The sequence below is a fragment of the Populus alba genome, chromosome 10 (assembly GCF_005239225.2).
Source record: "Populus alba chromosome 10, ASM523922v2, whole genome shotgun sequence".
Taxonomy (NCBI): Eukaryota; Viridiplantae; Streptophyta; class Magnoliopsida; order Malpighiales; family Salicaceae; genus Populus; species Populus alba.
In genome coordinates this window covers 2694099-2711034 of record NC_133293.1, presented here as the reverse complement: position 1 = coordinate 2711034, position 16936 = coordinate 2694099, and the positions used below count along the sequence as shown (strand labels likewise).

Sequence of the window (16936 nt, the reverse complement as noted above, 5' to 3'; positions counted from 1 at the left end):
AATAACTCCTTAACTAAAGCATGTTTTATAATAACAATTCTAATACTATAAGATACCTTAATTTATGGTAAATATTCATCTTAAATACAGGCCTCTCACATAAATGAAATGATTGATTGATGAGTTTAAGTACTGAAATTGAAAGGACAAAGAGAGGGCCAAACTTAGAAAAGAGATGCTGGTTTAGTCCAAACTGGAACACTGTTTGGTAATTATGTTATATCTGGAGCTGTAGATCTTGGATTTAGGTCTACTTTATATGGATAGAAAGATAAGATATAAGCCTAAAACTTTCATGCGGAGTCCAAGATTTAAAAAGGCCGTTTTCAAGTCCAAATTATAGCAACAACGGAGAAGTCCGAATTTGTCCTACAGCCCAGACACTATTCAGTGTTCAGCCCATATCTCAAGTTTTAGAAGTCCAAATGACCTCAATTTTTTTTCCTGGAAAGATAAGACAATTTCCTAGAACTTTCATGAGTATAGTTGGTTCCAATTCTGATGTTAGCGATGACGTTTTGTTCAGACAAGAAGATAAGGATTTTCACCAAGTCAAGAGTTGGCCACCCACTCAACAATTAGTCATCAAATCAATACTTCTAAATGTTGGCCTTTAACAAGAGGTATTTTCCATGCATTTAGGCATCTTGGTTGTTCAGATCAAGATCATGCTCTTTATTTCTCTCTTTATATTTTTGTAATGCTTAAGTTTTGCTTTCATTAATATCTTGTTTATGCTTTTCATTTCCTTTCCTTTACTTAGTTAACTTGTATCTTATTTATATTCTTATCTTGTTTATTTATGTTTCTCTTTTTTATTATGTTTAACTAAGTTTATTATGTCAAGGTAAAAAGGTTACACTAATGGTGTAAGAATAAGTATAATATAAACTCAATATGAACTTCAATTCTTATATCCTAATCTTATTAATTCTTAATACCTTGCTTATTAAATGGCTAATCTAGATTTGTGTTGTATAACACTTGGTACAACAAATGCTTGGCACTTTCATAGCCCAACTGTATGGTATAACCTACACTTGTGCTATGAAAGGAACTTGATTTGTTGTTAACATAAGTTAGCATCATGAATTCCTGATAATATTTAAAAGTTTGGTGTTACTTAAATAAGATAATTAATATGATCATGTTAACAATTTATAATGAGCTATTAATGACAAATCATCCGATTGGAACCTCATTTGTGTGTGGTTTCCAGTTGAGTAATAAAAAGAGTTTATACTATACTTGTTTGAAATACCATTAGTGGATCCTCTAACCTTGACATTTGTTTTTATCATTGTTTAATCCTCACATTAATCAAACATCTCAAAGTCCTCTTTAACTTCTTCTTCTTCTTCTTCTTCTTATTATTATTATTATTATTATTATTATTATTATTATTATTATTATTATTATTATCATTATCATTATTGTTATTGTTATTGTTATTGTTATTGTTGTTGTTGTTGTTGTTGTTATTTATAATTTACATAGTTAACCTCCATGTGGTTCGACCCTAGTCTTGTCAGGTTATTTATTACTTCGACACTCCTGCACTTAGAATAAGACATCAATCTTTTAGTAGTGTTAAGTACCAAAAAAGCACTATTTTATTTAAATGAATAGTGTTTTAACTGTATTTGGGTTCAAAACTATGTCATTTTGATCAATACCAAAGATTAAAAAAAAAAAAAAGTGTTAGTTGACACGTCGTCTAACTTTGTTTATCATCTCCCTTAAGAGAACTAGCTGAGACTATCTCCAATGCCACCTTTCAAACCTTTTTTCTCTCTTTTACCCACACCAAACAAGACAAAAAATACTCATTTGCACCCATCTAATGTTGAACTTGGCTTGCATGTCATTTTTTATTTATCTTGACTTCATTGAAGCTCTATCATGACAAATAAAGAGCAAAACCGAAGTAACATATTAAAACTTGCAGCTACAATGTATTGAGAGGCAACTTTAAAGGGCAAGAATCAATGGGCAAGATGAAGGCTTGATCATTAACCATGATGATCTTGCTAGCTTAGGACCTTGACAATCCCCAAACCCCCTATAAATACCAACCTTAGGGAAGCCATGAAAGAAGGGAGGAAGAAGAAAAATCAAAGCAAATGAGAGGGGAAAGAGAGTGAGAGAATAAAAGAGAAAAAGGAACCACCCTACCTCTACACTAAACCAGAGGAAAAAATCAAAGCTAAACACCTTTTTTCTTTACATTTTCCTATGAAACTGAAACCCCAACACACACACAGAGCAACCACTCTTCTTTACAGATACACTGTCATCTCTATCACTGTCTTTCTTCCCTCCAACAACTTCAACCATAAGTCTCCATTATAGCTTCTCCATCTCCAGACCAGCATCACCAACCTCCACTGTGAACCACCACACCATAACAAGACCACCACCACCAAAAAGTCACCAACCTTAGGCTAGGTAACTTCTTTTATCCTTCCTTTCTTATGAGTGTAGTGCTTGGAATACATGAATAATTACTTTTTTTTTTTTATTGGCAAACTTTCTTTGCCAAAAGAAACAATCACTTGGTTGGGCAAATGGCAAAGAAAAATAAGGTTATGCCTTCATCCTAGCTCGTGTGACTGGGTTGGTTCTATAAACAAATCTATTGGGACGTCTACCAACCCAACAAAATCATATTGGGATGGGTCTGAGCCCACCATATACATATGAGCTTGGTGTAATATCCCATATTGATGGGTGAGGAGTTGGTTGTTGGTCTTATTAGTAGTGTTGATTACTAAATTGTTAGATGTTTTTTAGGGCCATACATGGTCACTAAGAACAAATTTATGAGGATGGTAAGGCTCAAAGTGGACAAGATCTGGCAGGTTGAGCCAGGTTGTTACACTTGGTCTTCAAACTCAATAAGCCCAACCCAGACCTTTGGGCGTGCTTGGCACAACCTATTTTTTCTAAGGAGGCGTCATGTTTTTATTCTTAAAGTGTGTTTGTCAAACACTGCCTTAAGAAATTTTTAATGCCTTTAATTTTTATTCTAAATGTTTGTTTGACAAACATGCCTTGCTGCCTTTTCCTTTAGGTTTAGTCTGTTCTTATTTTAATGTATATCCAAATAAGCACTAAACTAGTTCATAAGATTTTGAAAATTTTCAGGGACTAATTTTTTGTTAATTGTGGATCCCTCATTTATTTTTCCAATAATTTTACCTAAATATCAGGTTATGGACCTTCATTATAAGATATTGACCTCAATATTAAAAATATCCAATTTTTTTCATAAATTTCAAAAAAATAAATAAAAGATTCAAAAAAGATTTCCTTAATTTAAAAATACAAAAAACATGTTTTTTTTTTTTTAAAAAAAAATTCACTTAATATTGGGTTGTAAACTTACATTATAAGATATTGATCAAATATTAAAAATACCCAGTTTTTCTCTGAAATTTCAAAAAACAATTCAGAAGATTCTCTATTTCAAAAATAGAAAAAATATTTTCTTGTTTAAGTGCATATAACTAAGTTCTTTTTTTTTTTTCACATATATTTTCTTTAAAAAGTGCATTTTTATCATGTTTTAAAAATACAAAATGAAATATCATAACCAATTTGTGATCATCTATTAGGATTTGATTATTTTAAAAATATCACAAAAATTAATTTGTTTAATTAATATTCATAGTACGTAATATGTACTCTAAATATTAAATTAAATGAGTTAATAGCAATATTCGTTATGAATTAGTTGTAGGCTTTATTATTTAAGGAAATAAAATTACACTATAAAGTATATTCTTAGTATTGAAGATACAAAGTAGAAAATAAATGTGATGCTAAAATTCAAACCCTAGAACGATCATGATTTAACTTGAGAAGGTAAAATAGAAACAAATAGAAGATTTGTCTTGTATCTTAAATGAGACCAACAAATAGAAATATAACCTAGAAAAACAATTGATCAACAATATAGCTTACCATAGGTAGGGTGCACTAGGGGTGATGTATCTTTTTATTGCACAACCAATCTCTTTACCTAGATTCTCGTAAAATATTAGATTTTCTAATAATCATAATACTAGGTGTTGACTCCTTCAAAATTATAATTTTATTATTAATCCCAAACCCTTTTAATCTAGGAGGAAGATTTGTTATTAGACACTGTGCACGCCATGACAAGTGTCATGCTCACCATTGATGAAGATATTGGTTAATGTTAGTAAATAGCCATTGATGAAGAAAAGTGGCATAAAAACATTGTATACATGGAAAAGATTGTTTCACATGAAAAGTTTGTGTGCATGACTCTAGAAACTTAAAAAATACATAAAGGTGCGTGTTAGGATAATATTGGACAAATCAAGATAAATATGGAGTTTCGAGCAAGAGAGTTGGGTCATATGACCAGTCAACCAAACTAATCGATTTTAATGATAAGGCTGAGGCCTAACAACATATCGAGGTCTAGTTCGGCAATGCTATCCGGTCATTTTTTTTCTTTTTAAAATTGGTATATCATGTACCATCATGGTACAAGCAAATCACAAGTTATGTAATAATTTAGAATCCAAGCACTAATAATACCAACTTGATTGAATATATATTCATTAAACGGAAACAAAAAAATCTCCTTTTGTCAAGGAAAAAACTGTATTGGAGATCGATTAAAAGAATTAATAATGAACAAGCAGTAACTATGATTTATATATCGTGTCAGTTAGAACTCATCTTATATGGTGGTCTTTCAAGAAGCAACCTCCAGTCCTCCTTGTAGCGCCTAGGCTCGGTATCATGCATATACTTGCGGTGTAAACCATTACATCTTTCTTTAAGAGAGGGACGAATGAGAAAACGAGTTGAACATTGTGGACTGTTCATGGATATACTATAAGTTGGGGACTTATATGTAGTTATCCATAAAAAGGACGAAAATGAATAAATCGAAATTAATAAATACTATCCAAAAAAATTAATTTAAAAAAAAAAAAAAGATTTTCCGCATTTTTAGCTTTGCAAAATTCATAGCTTCTCTCTCTCCTCTCAGAGAGGAGAGAGAAGAAGAACAAGAGAAAATATAAAGAGCGTTTTTTCAAATTAAAAAAAAAACTTTAAATTCCCTCTCCCTCTTCCTCTAGGGTTTCTACTCTAAAAAATCCAATCTTCTCTTCTTCTCTAGTTAATCTCGATTACCCGTGCTTGCATTTTCGAGATCCACACATTAAAGAAAAATCGCCGATTTCTCTTCTTTTAAAGGTGATCTCATCGGTTAATTGTTTGTACAGATTCGAGGTGAGTGTCCCTTTTTTTTTTCCTTTCGTTTAGAGTTAGAACTATGATTTTGTTTCGCTATATAAATTTACGAATGCGATAATTAGGGTTGTGGATTTTAGACATGTAGAGGTTTTGCGGTGCGTTACGGAAGAATGATTTCAGTTATCATGCATTTGTTGAATTGCATGTCAGTGGAAATTTTGTCTGATCTTGCAATGTGTGTTTTTTGCACTCTAAATTTAGTTTTTTTTTTTTTTAGATTATTTTATAGCTTGTGATTGTGCGATTTTGGAGTTGATTTTCGCAATTTAGGTAGAGATGAGTCAGTGTCTTTGAAAACGTTTAATGATTTTAATGGTGGTAGCTAATATATGGTATTAATTGCAGTGTATAGATACAGAAATTGCATTTGAGGATCAATGGTATGCTCAATTGGAAATGGGAGAATGGCAGTCATGGCTCGGCTTCTGGCTGCGGGAAGTTTATTGCAAAATAATGCAGGTATATATAGATAAGACGATAATTCCATAATGTACTCCTATGAAGATAACGTTGGAGCCCGTGTAGACTTTTGTGTTAACGCTAGTTTACATTCTTAGATTGCCTATAGAAATTAACTTTGAAAAGTAAAATGGGATTTAATTTATATGCTAGGTGGTATATCATTTGCCCTTTCTTTTCCCTTGAAGTTTCTTCTATTCATGTTAGCTCCATTTTTTTGCAGAGGAGGTTAGCCAACAGAAATTAGCTACTCAATATATTTGCAGAGAATTACACGAGGCAGATGAACCAAATTTACTTGATGAAGAAGGTAATCTTCTAGCACTATGTTTATGCGGGAAAGTTTCTATGTGGACTGACAAATTAGGGATGTGTACGGTCCATGACCAGCCTGCATTGTCAAGTCTTAGTTGTCATGTTCTTTGAAATTTAAGTCAAATTTTTTGTTTTCCCTTGGTATTCAGTTTCTTTAGTTGCTTGATCGTTTTCTTTTGCAGATATGCATGTTTTTGGTTTGATGCCTATGACTGACCCTTTGGACCTGGTAAGGTTTTACAAGTGGAGCTTTTTATTGGTTGTATAAACAATATTCTAACTCATTTATTTTCCTTTCACATGCAAAATACTGTTGATCCATTGGTGTGCTTAAGATATTTCTTAATTATTTTTCTAATTTTGCAATATCATTGTGAAGGTATGTTGCAATGCTTGTAAGAAGCCAGTGAAGGCTAGCCAATATGCAGCCCATGCAGGTTTTGAGCTTTTCTCTTTTCAGTTTTTTCCTTTTCCCTTTCTTTCTTTCCTAACTCTTCAGGCAGTTATTAAAATTGGTGTTAATGTGGCATATGGTTCAAATAATAGAGCTCCATGCAATGAATATAAACATTTTAAAGTGGTTGAAAAACACAAGGAACATTGATGTTGACAAAATATTTGTTTGGAAATGATGTGGACAAATGCTTGTGTTTAAAGAGAACCATTAAGTGGTTCAGTGTCTCCTAGACATCAGCATTATTACTGTTTATCCTTTTTTTTTTTAAACCATCATTGCTTGGTTCGCACAAATGCTAGTCAGGACTTCCTTTGAGTCCCTGTAGATGCTTTCATCGATACTCCAATAGCAATGATTTTGTTATATGCTTTTACTTGAATGAGTGCTTGAATCAGGGTGTAACATGATTTTTTAAATCAAATGATGAAATATCACAATCTCCGCCTAGGTTTTTATTTGCAATCTCTTCCAAATAAGTTTTAGTCAACTAGGTAATTGTGTTTTGGTCCAAACTTTAAGGTCTTGGAGGAACAGATGGTGCTAGCCAACTGGTTGTCTAACCTTGTTGGCATGAATATGTACGTTTGGGAGTAACTGTTTCTTCATACTGTACATGTGTGTTATGCGTTAATTGATAGCCTACCTTCAATAGTTATGTATAACCCTTTAAGTCTGGCAGTGCAAGTGCTTAACTGAGTTAGGTTTCTTTTTTCTTTTTTTCTTTTTAGAGCTTTGTAGGTTCTTAAATTCTGCAGAAGAAATGACCTTGGAGCCTGATGGTGGCACAGGACGCAGGAAACCTCCAAGGAAGGAGAGGAAAAAGTTAATAACTGCCTATTCTAGTATCCTTTATTTTATTTTGAGACACTAAAATCTATTTTAAATCCCTATTTGGTGTTGATTCAGATGGCTTTGTTACAACACTACCATTACTTTTAATCTGGGGGAAATGCAAAGAGTCAATGGTTTTTCTCATTAAGTGTTCCAAATTTGAATAATGTTTGGTGCTTTGAGATTTTCACATTGTTTCAAAGGATGTTACTTTTATTTTGTTTTTATATAGGCTAGTGGTTTGGTTCTTAACTTTGTTTAGACCAAGCCACACCAGTTGTGGGACGAGAAAGTTCTGAATATATAGTTGCAGATGATACTGTTGCATCAGAATCTCAGTTGGACAGGCCACCTAGAATGCCTTCTTCCTTCTGCCTGGATACAAAAAGTAAGTCATTTTTGCTCTTATATCTTTATGTAATCTTTTATATCAAAAAATTAATGAGTAATCATTTCAAGTGATTGTTCTTTCAGCTCTAAGTAACTTGGGTATCATTAAAAGTCCTTAGTTAGCAGATAAGTTTGGTTTTTAAGTGATACAAATCTCTCAGTTTGCATATGAATGGTGTTACATTCTCTAGAGTCAGGACTGTTGTTGGTGTCTTAATTTTAACTTTTGAGTCAGCCCTAATATTTTCTTCTTTAATGATTTACCTTCAAACTAGGAAAAATGGACTTGCTGAGTTCTGTGACAAGCCTTGGTGTGAATTTATACTTCTGTGGACTGCATCTTGTTTCTTTGTTGTGGAAAATATTCTTTTTGTGTTGCGCCTGCCTTGGTTAGTGGTCAGTCCTTCCTGAAATTGAATTGGATTTGTTCCTATCATCTTTGACACAAGATTTTGTGTTCCATCTATTCTTTTCCGTATGGGTCTAATGGTTAACCTTTGATGTAACTTTGGCTTAGTGCTTGCCTGACACTCCTTATTTGCATTAACTAATAAGATTACTTTGCTCAGCGCTCACTTTTGCTTGGAATTATTGTCATTTGGTAGAATGTCTATCGCTCATTTTGAATACAGAGGGGAATCGATTATTTGTTTGAAGAATATATTGTAGTTTCATACCTTCAGATGTCTGTATCTGTGTAAAAGGTTGTGGAATTTCTTTTGCAATAGAGGATAAGCAGTCCAGTAATTACTTTTTTTAGGAGAGAAATCAGACATTCCTCTCTTTCTCCATGTGCTGCAAGAATTTTGGGTGAAACCTCCTCTCTCTTGATAGACCGATTGCATTCTCTAGTGCTGGTATTGAGATTGGGTTAATGAATTGTAACTTGGTATATATGATCTGAAAACTAGTCCTTTTCTCCCAAGTTGTATCCCAGTGGTTTTCCTTCAAAAGGAGGTTCTGTTGTATGATGCTTTTGTAATAGAATTAATGAACCTAGGCTAGCTAGATTGACTTATTTTTTCCTTTCAAGGATTTGAACCCACATCATTATGAAAAGTCCCATATGGTTGGGGCAGCGGTGGTGATTCTTGAGTCAAGTAAGGTTTTTGTTTTTTTAAAATGTTATTGCATCTGAAAAACTTAAAAAGAGTAATGTTTTAATCTTGCTTTCTCAACAGACAGGTTCATGGTTGCAATAGACACATACACATTATTCTGTTTGAATATATTTGATTCCTTGCTTTCATTTGTCTGTCAGGAAATTCTGCTACTGTAGATGTGGCATCTATGATTGTTGGAAAAGCAGTGAGTCCTGAGAATACAGACTACTCAGCCGGTGTAATGCCACCTCCAACAAAACGCTATAAATTGTATGCTTTCTTTGTTCTCTATGGCGTGTGATTGCTTTAAATACTGCTATCTGCATATCTTCAGGTATCATAAATATTGTTCATACTTCAGTGTGAATTTTGAATATCATTTTCTGCATTGGCTTTCTCATTGTTTTCATTTCTCTTTTTATCATCTTCATTGCTATTGCACTTATGTGCAATCATGTAGTTATATTATACTTTCATGCTTAGGTATTTTTTTTAGGGAATGGTGGTTAGTATTTCTTTGAACTTGTATTACATATTAATTAAAAGGGACGTAGTTTTAGTTTCCGTATAATTGTCTTTGGTATTCCTTTTTCATGAATCTTTAGTTGATACCCAAATGATAACGTGTTTAATTATGTGATTAGGCCATTACTTTTATTTTGCACATCAATGCCCCCTCCCCCCTGTTAATTCTCTTGTGAAGAGAGTACTTTACAAAGTGCCCAAGCTGAGAGTGATGTGAAATTCAGACACAACATTCTGCCAAAAATGTTCCAGCATATCTATTAAGTCATCTTCTATGCCTGCTACTTATGACAATCTTGTGAAATTTGATACTGGTTTCAATTACATGATCCATTGTTTTTGGTTTGTGTAGCATATCAACTGAGCATCGACTGCAATCAGATGATCCAGAAACAGCTTCTGGCTTAACAAAAGTTACAAGCACTGTGGATCCATCTACTTGTATGCCCAAATTTATATTTTTTCCTAACTTGGTCTCTTTTCTCGTATTTTTTTCTAACCACAAAAAAACCACTTCTTTTAATATCATATTTTGAAAGAAAATTTAGAAGTGGGTTTCTTGACTTTTGCACCTTCCTTGCCCTCTAGTTACTGATTTGTCATATGCTTGCTGTTCTCCATCCATGTGGAGTTTACATTCTCTTTATCAAAGATATCTGGCAAGCTAGTCCATAATCGCAGTATATACGAATTTCATTTCAGGAAAACATGGTGTTGGATTTTCATTTGGGTACCATATACATATATTAGAAAAGTTGGATGTTGCATCAGAGGAAAAGGAGTAGAACAGAAGGAAATAAAGAATCTTAAATCTTTTCAACATTCAATTACAACCAGAAAAATGGAGTGTGCAATAGGTGGAAACTCTAGTTCATTGAAATTTGAAACAGTTTTTATTATTTCCATCATGCCATCAACGATAATCATGCATTCACTTAGATGTTCATAACTCAACTGAGATAAAATGAACATGGGTGCTTGTGCTGCTACTGAATACGGCTACTGAATACATGATGTACTCATGAAGATTTGTTTTTCATCTATTGTCCATGGAGAGATTTTCAAGCACGTTCAAATTCAGGAAGTGACATGCCTAATGACTATGTTGCATTTAGTGACCATCTTCTCTGTGGCTTATCTGTGAAGTTGTCTGAGCCCTTTTTGATTCTTGACTTTGGATGTTCTCTGCTTTCTCGATATTATATAATGATCTGCTGTATTAAATCAGATATTCCAGCTCCCCTTGCTACCAAAGTTTATTACTCTCAAAGGAACACTCGTCTACGGTCAGCAGTTGCTTATCTGTACCATGCCACATCTGCTGAGGGACTGAACATGGTTAATTCAGAATTATCACAGGAGAGCATAATGCAGCTACTGGCTTCATCTCAGAAGGGTTCTTTAGATGCACAAACAAATGACCTGATCAATGAAAAGGTTTGTACCTATTGTTACTTTTGGTGGCTTAACTTCCATTTGGCTGTTGTAAAGTGTCTTGTGTTAAAAATCTTAGAGAAATAAGAGATATGAGTTAGATTTTTACTTGCCACTTCTCATCATACAGTTATTGTCTTCTGAATGTTGAAACCAGCATTTTAATTTTTACATCTAGTGTTGTACTGAAGGGCAAGTTATACCAAGTGAACCTGTGGTCTTGTGCTAGAACTTTCATGTTCAGGAAATTCATTTTGCTTCCCGATGCATCAAATTACACCCTCTGGACGTTTTCGTGCTTTGACTTTCATATAAACTTCCATATCTTTAGTGCGTGCCCATCTTATATTTTTGTTTAAATTCTGCTCACAGTGCTGCTGCTCTAAAGCTACTGACTTAATCTTTGTAAGGCAGGGAGATCCTTCTGTGCATCAACCTGATGAAATTCTTGCACAAAGTTCAGAGATGTGCCTGGATAATTCAGGAGGATTTCCACCATTGACAAACTTCTCAAATCAGGTTCCTGTTGATAACATTCTGAGGCCCCAGACTGCTTCAGTTGGAATGCTCAGAAGCAAATATCTTTCAAAGCCCTATTCTTTTGCAGGCAACTCAGGTAGTCTACTAATTTCTTCTACCATTACTTGCAAGCTCTGTATTTTTGAATCAGCTACTAACACTAGGTATGATCTCAGTTAGTAAAATGGAAAGTTATAGATAACTTTTTTAAAAATGCTAATCATAATTGAGCTTATTACCTAGTAGCTGGCATTTGTTGACTGAACGATTACTGCATTAAAGCTGCAACTGTTTTTTAAGTAATATGAATTATCATTTTCAATGTTTAAGATTTTTTTATTTTGTTATCATTATCATCAGAATGATACTTACTTTGTCCAATGCATGTTTATATTCCTTTTCTCCCCGTTCAGTTGATGACTCTGTTTTTGTAGGTCAATCACTTGGAACCATGCAGCAACCAAATGGAACTGTTCCTGTTTTATAGGAGCCCATGTGGGAATTTGGGCTAGGCGAATATTTATTAAATACCAAATGTGAGGTTAGGATCCATTTTTGAAAACACAAAAGCAAATCACAGCAATTGTTCATAGAGCATTCTGTATCATACTTGGCATCTGACTGCTGCTTATACTACTTGAATAGAAATAAAAAAATAAAATCATCATAGTCACAGCTACAGACCTAAAGTGCCTTGACAGTGCAAATTCACTCACTGTTTCTCAAGTCTTGGTCCTCCTGGATGTTTTTAGCCTTGTGATAATGATTTTGTTCATTTTTCTGAATCTCCTGATGTTTCATGAGATCTCATGTTGCAACTACTTGTGCTTATCTGGGTTCCAAGAACCTGGTGAGAGATGTTTATAGTTAGCCTATCAGTGCCGGTGCGAAATGAGGAGCTGTAAATTGTGGCCTACCAAGAAATTCTTATGTTTGCACAGTAAGCGATACAGGTAGTAATGGCATTTGGCTTGTGGATCATTTTCATAGCTTGCTTGCTAGTTTTCATCATATCAGATTTTTTTAGGGTGGTGGGGTTGATTTACAGCTTAACAGTTTTTGAATTGGCATTTTGTTACTGTATCTCCATATAACACTCCAAAGGAGAGTGAAGGAAGTTCAGAACTACAAAAACATGTCGTTTTCGTTGTAGCTATTGTAAGTTTGGTGAGAATGGGAACTTGTTGCCGCAATTCAAAGAGAAATCAAGTCGGGAGTTTCTAGCAAGCAGGACCTGGCAAGTTGCCTCCAGTATATGCCTATTATGGAGATGAAGTGGCAAAAGGCAATGGACTAAATTGCGATTGGAACAGATTTGGACAGCCTGGTGGGTTTGTGCTTGTGGTAGTTAGATGTCTCAACTCTTGCACCAATTGGTAAGTTCTTTTATGGTTCACTACAAAATATCTGCTCATTCTGTAGATGTGGCTGACCTCCGTGGCCTACCACATTGTCGCAAGTGGATGGATCTTTGTCTCACATGGAACACTTTTGTCATCTGATTATGACGAAGATGGCTACTTAGCAAACTAAAAGTTTACTTTCTGGGTATATTGTCCTTTGACCTGATGTCAGAAAACGTTGTTATTTATGTGAAAAAAAAGGACAAAAACATAGGTAGTGTCGTGTATATATAAAAAAAAAAAATCGCGCATTTGGGGCTCATGTCTTGGCAATACTTTGATTAAATTTTTAGATTCGTGGTGGTCTTATGCTTGTTGCCATGTATTTTAGCAATTAAATAATAGGGGGGCAAAGGGAGATGCATCCTGGACGTGGATTTGAGCCTTTCTGATACTCGTATTGTTCATGTGTTCTAAAAGGGGCTCCAAATATCCTCCTCCAAAAGTGACATTTTTACAATAATGAAAACGTAAGGCATGTCCTCTTAGGAAAAGGAAAAGCAAGGTTATGTTTTATAATCATTAGTGAAAGAATCTTCCCAGTTGGACCTAGGTGATTGAATTGGTAGTATAATTCTTCCAGTTTGCCTGTTGGCGGCTTCAAAAAGCTTCTAATAAAATAGAGAAGAGAGATGACAGCTCCCTCACGCACGGAGACAAGGAAGAATCCTAATTTGTTTCCTGGAATAAATTCTTGCTTTGTGTTTTTTCTTCTTCTTTTGAGTTACAAGGATTCAAGGAAACTTTTTTCTTTTCTTTTTATAAAATTATGGGTTTTATTCTATTCTTTTTAAGATACCATGTAGCTGTTATTTTTTAAAAAATATATATATATATATATATTAACAATCAAAATGATAAAAAATTACTAAAAAAAATAATTAATTTTAAGCAAAAAAAAGTAAAATTTCTAATTTTAAACAAACAATGTTTAGACCAACTGAGGTCACAAAATATTCATTTTGTAATTTAAAACCTTTCACAGACACAACCTAGGTCAAGCAATACAAAATATTCATTTCATAATTTATAACCATTAATCAGATAAACGATCTATTTTTTTTTTTTAAAAAAAGAATTATTATGTAAATGTAACTCTCAAACACTTTTGGCCTTTTGTGTTTCCTTACTGTTTCATAATTAAAGAACTAAGTATACATGAAAGTCGCCGTTTTATTAGAATTATGGGATCTATAATTATCATATCCAAGATTCTAAATGAAAAGGAGAGATATAGTAATCTGGTTGGCAATGAATTAACACCTCATGCTTGCCCATCATCCTCTGGATGGTGGGGGTGGGTGATGCTCGTTCTTCACTCGTAGCTCAAATCAATCAGCATAGCTTTGAATTTGAAAAGGGCACGTAGTTCTCACTTAGCGAGGTTTAGTGGCGGAGCCGAGACTTTTTAAATAAGTAGGTAAATTATTAATAAATATTTGATATTATATATTATAAAATATGTGTTATATAAAAAAATTAATTTGAAATATATGTATCAATTTAAATCAATCAAAAATAATTTGAGAATTTTTAAAATAAAAAAACTTACATTATAATTATTTTTTTTTGAGATTTTACTTCATAATGATTTTATTTTTAATCTCATTAAAAATATTTTTCTCAATATATACAAAAACCTTTTATTTATTTATTTCTAAATCTTTCAAGGACTACAAAATTTTTTTGCAACAATTTTATGCTGACATATGATATATAACATCTAAAATCATAGTTTAAAAGAATTGTCATAAATTGATAATGTTCTTACTGACTTGGTGTTTATACAAGTGAATTAAACATAAATATTAAATGTTTTCTTTTTAATTTATCTATTATATTTTTAATTTTTTGAGTTATTTTATATTTTATTTTTAATCACTATTAAATTCACCACCATTATTTTTCTTATAAAATTTATAGCAAAATACTTATTAATTCATCAAAACTCATTTCAATTCATATCTATTAGCATATAATATTACTCATTACATATATTAATTTATCAAACCTATAAATTATTATAAACCCTAATATTTTTAATAACTAATTAATATAAAAAAAGAAGCCAACAATTAATATCTAAAAAAAAAATATGTAAAGCTATTATATTAATATTTTAATATAAAAATAATTTTTTTAAAAAAATTAAAAGGATAAATTGCACTTCTTGCATCCACGTGGCTCCGCCACTGGGCCCAGGTTCATTATCAATCATCATATACTCGGTTGATTTTTATCCTATGCAGTACTAGCTTGTCCGGGCTTTCATTTGACAAGACAAGATTATTTTAGCATGATAAAATGGTAAATGGGAATGCTTTCCTCCTTTCTTCCATTAGGATGGTCTCCATCTCTCTGTATGTTCTCTTCTTTTATGTAAGTTTTTTGTTATTTCTATTGATGATGGGGGTGGGTGATCATGCCTTAAAAAAACATTGCGAATACGGTTCAAATACATTGTCAAGCTTAACCTACGCATATAAGAAACCATACAATGGATCATGTGGCTTGCTAGCTTCTTGAACCTTTTGCCGGGGGAGAACAGAGTGGAGGGCCACCAAAGGCCAAAATTGAAGAAGAAGAAGATGTGCTGCTAGAACATAGAGATATATGAATAAAGGACAAGGTTCAGCGATGGAATTAAAGAACACAAACAGACAAGAGTAGAAGGATGATGGACGGCAAGGTACACAAACAAAGAGCAAAACAGGCTTAGATATTACGGAGATATTATTGTTGCAGGGCCTACAACCCCCCCCCCCTCTCTCTCTCTCTCTCTCTCTCTCTGGTTATAATTACCTGAACCAGGCCGATTTAATGAAAGTTTCTATATCAACACTTCGCCTGAAACATTATAACCTTATTGAGGCAAGTGGTTCTATTTCTTTCACTCTGATATTCGATCGGAATTTATAATCCATTTGACCATGTCGTGGTGCTCCTGCGCTGCAATCAACATCTCTCCCGAGTAAAAAACACAATACTTTCTTGTGCTTTTTAGTTAAAAATATATTAAAATAATACTTTTTATTTTTAATATTAGTATATTAAAAAAATTAAAAATTATATAAAAATAAAAATATTTTTCAAAATCAGTTTAAAAATTACTCTGAAGAATGATAAATAATATATGTAACTTGAAGTTATTATATGCTTGCAGTCTTCCCCAACTAATACAAGGCCAAAAACGTGTAAGATTCGCTCATTTATCAGTTACAATTATTATAATCCTTCCAAAAAGCATCGACATCTCAACTAACAGCGTACTTGAATGATGGTTCTAGTCTACTGCCATCATAATCTTTCTTAAGCCGTCTAACACAATTTTCAACAGCACTAACTTCATCATTGTATTTCATTGTACCTGTTTATTTTTTTTTTTAAAAAAATTAATTTTTTTTAAAATTATTTTAATATAATAATATCAAAAATAATTTTTTAAAAAAAAAAAAATATATTATTTTAATATTTTTTAAAATAAAAAACACTTTGAAAAATAGTCGTTATCACATTCTCAAACAAACTCTTAATCGAACGTCTTTCTATGACTAGAAACTAAATTATCCTCTATTTCATTGATTTGTCAAGACTAAACTAGAGTCTAGATAGGTTAATAGAGGACCAACTTAAGAATTTCATAAATTGAGTCTTTGCCTAATAGAGCTAGAACTAAGGATTGTTTTTATTGAATTACGGTCTTGGAGATTAACTCGTTAATTTATAGTTTAGAACTTAATCTAGATTGTATTTCATGTCAAACTACATACAATTTAACCAATTTATATATAATCTTTTTATCATCAAAACTCTTAAAAATACCTTCCTATTTTAGTCTCTTATAAATCTTTACATATAATTTAAGGAGAGAATGAATGTTGTGTTCACAAATACTTTGGTTGGGGTGGGTCGATCCCACAAAACCACCTGATATAGTGAATGGATTTGGATCTTCATCAGGACAAAGGAGAGTCTCCTTTAGAGATAAGGTGTTAGGTATTCAATCTCCTTCGCATATGAGAGAAAGGGTTAATCTGATTGATAATAATCTTGTATGTATTAAGCATGATAATGAGAATCGTTTATTACCAAATGTCTATATTAATGATTCAGTCTTTTGAGAGTTGTGCTACCCTTGGTATGACTCTCTGATCATTAAACTTCTTGGCAAGAACATTGGTTACTATCAATTAAGAATG

At 32.8% G+C, this 16936-nt stretch overlaps 1 protein-coding gene across 4 annotated transcripts; it reads left to right on the top strand.

Moving 5' to 3' along the window:
- The first annotated feature begins 4978 nt into the window (after positions 1-4978).
- On the top strand, positions 4979-12946 carry LOC118029849 (uncharacterized). 4 transcript variants are annotated; one of them, XM_073412052.1, is made up of 13 exons: positions 4979-5277; positions 5647-5760; positions 5984-6070; positions 6258-6304; positions 6455-6512; positions 7261-7374; positions 7626-7751; positions 8029-8142; positions 9015-9126; positions 9734-9822; positions 10610-10818; positions 11230-11431; positions 11769-12946. In XM_073412052.1, exons 2-13 carry the CDS (start codon positions 5679-5681, stop codon positions 11819-11821), a joined length of 1293 nt encoding a protein of 430 aa, XP_073268153.1. In that variant the 5' UTR covers positions 4979-5277; positions 5647-5678; the 3' UTR covers positions 11822-12946. The 4 variants fall into 4 exon arrangements, with proteins under 4 accessions (XP_073268153.1, XP_073268152.1, XP_034889689.1 ...); XM_073412051.1 differs by having other exon boundaries at positions 11188-11431; XM_035033798.2 differs by lacking the exon at positions 8029-8142 and having other exon boundaries at positions 11188-11431.
- Positions 12947-16936: the final 3990 nt, after the last annotated feature.

Excerpts from the sequence above, each read along its gene's own strand:
- LOC118029849 (XM_073412051.1), top strand. The coding sequence starts at position 5,679 with ATGGTATGCTCAATTGGAAATGGGAGAATGGCAGTCATGGCTCGGCTT. Across the intron at positions 7,752-8,028 it reads CTTCTGCCTGGATACAAAAA|GAAAAATGGACTTGCTGAGT; the intron begins GTAAGTCATTTT and ends CCTTCAAACTAG. Across the intron at positions 11,432-11,768 it reads TTCTTTTGCAGGCAACTCAG|GTCAATCACTTGGAACCATG; the intron begins GTAGTCTACTAA and ends CTGTTTTTGTAG.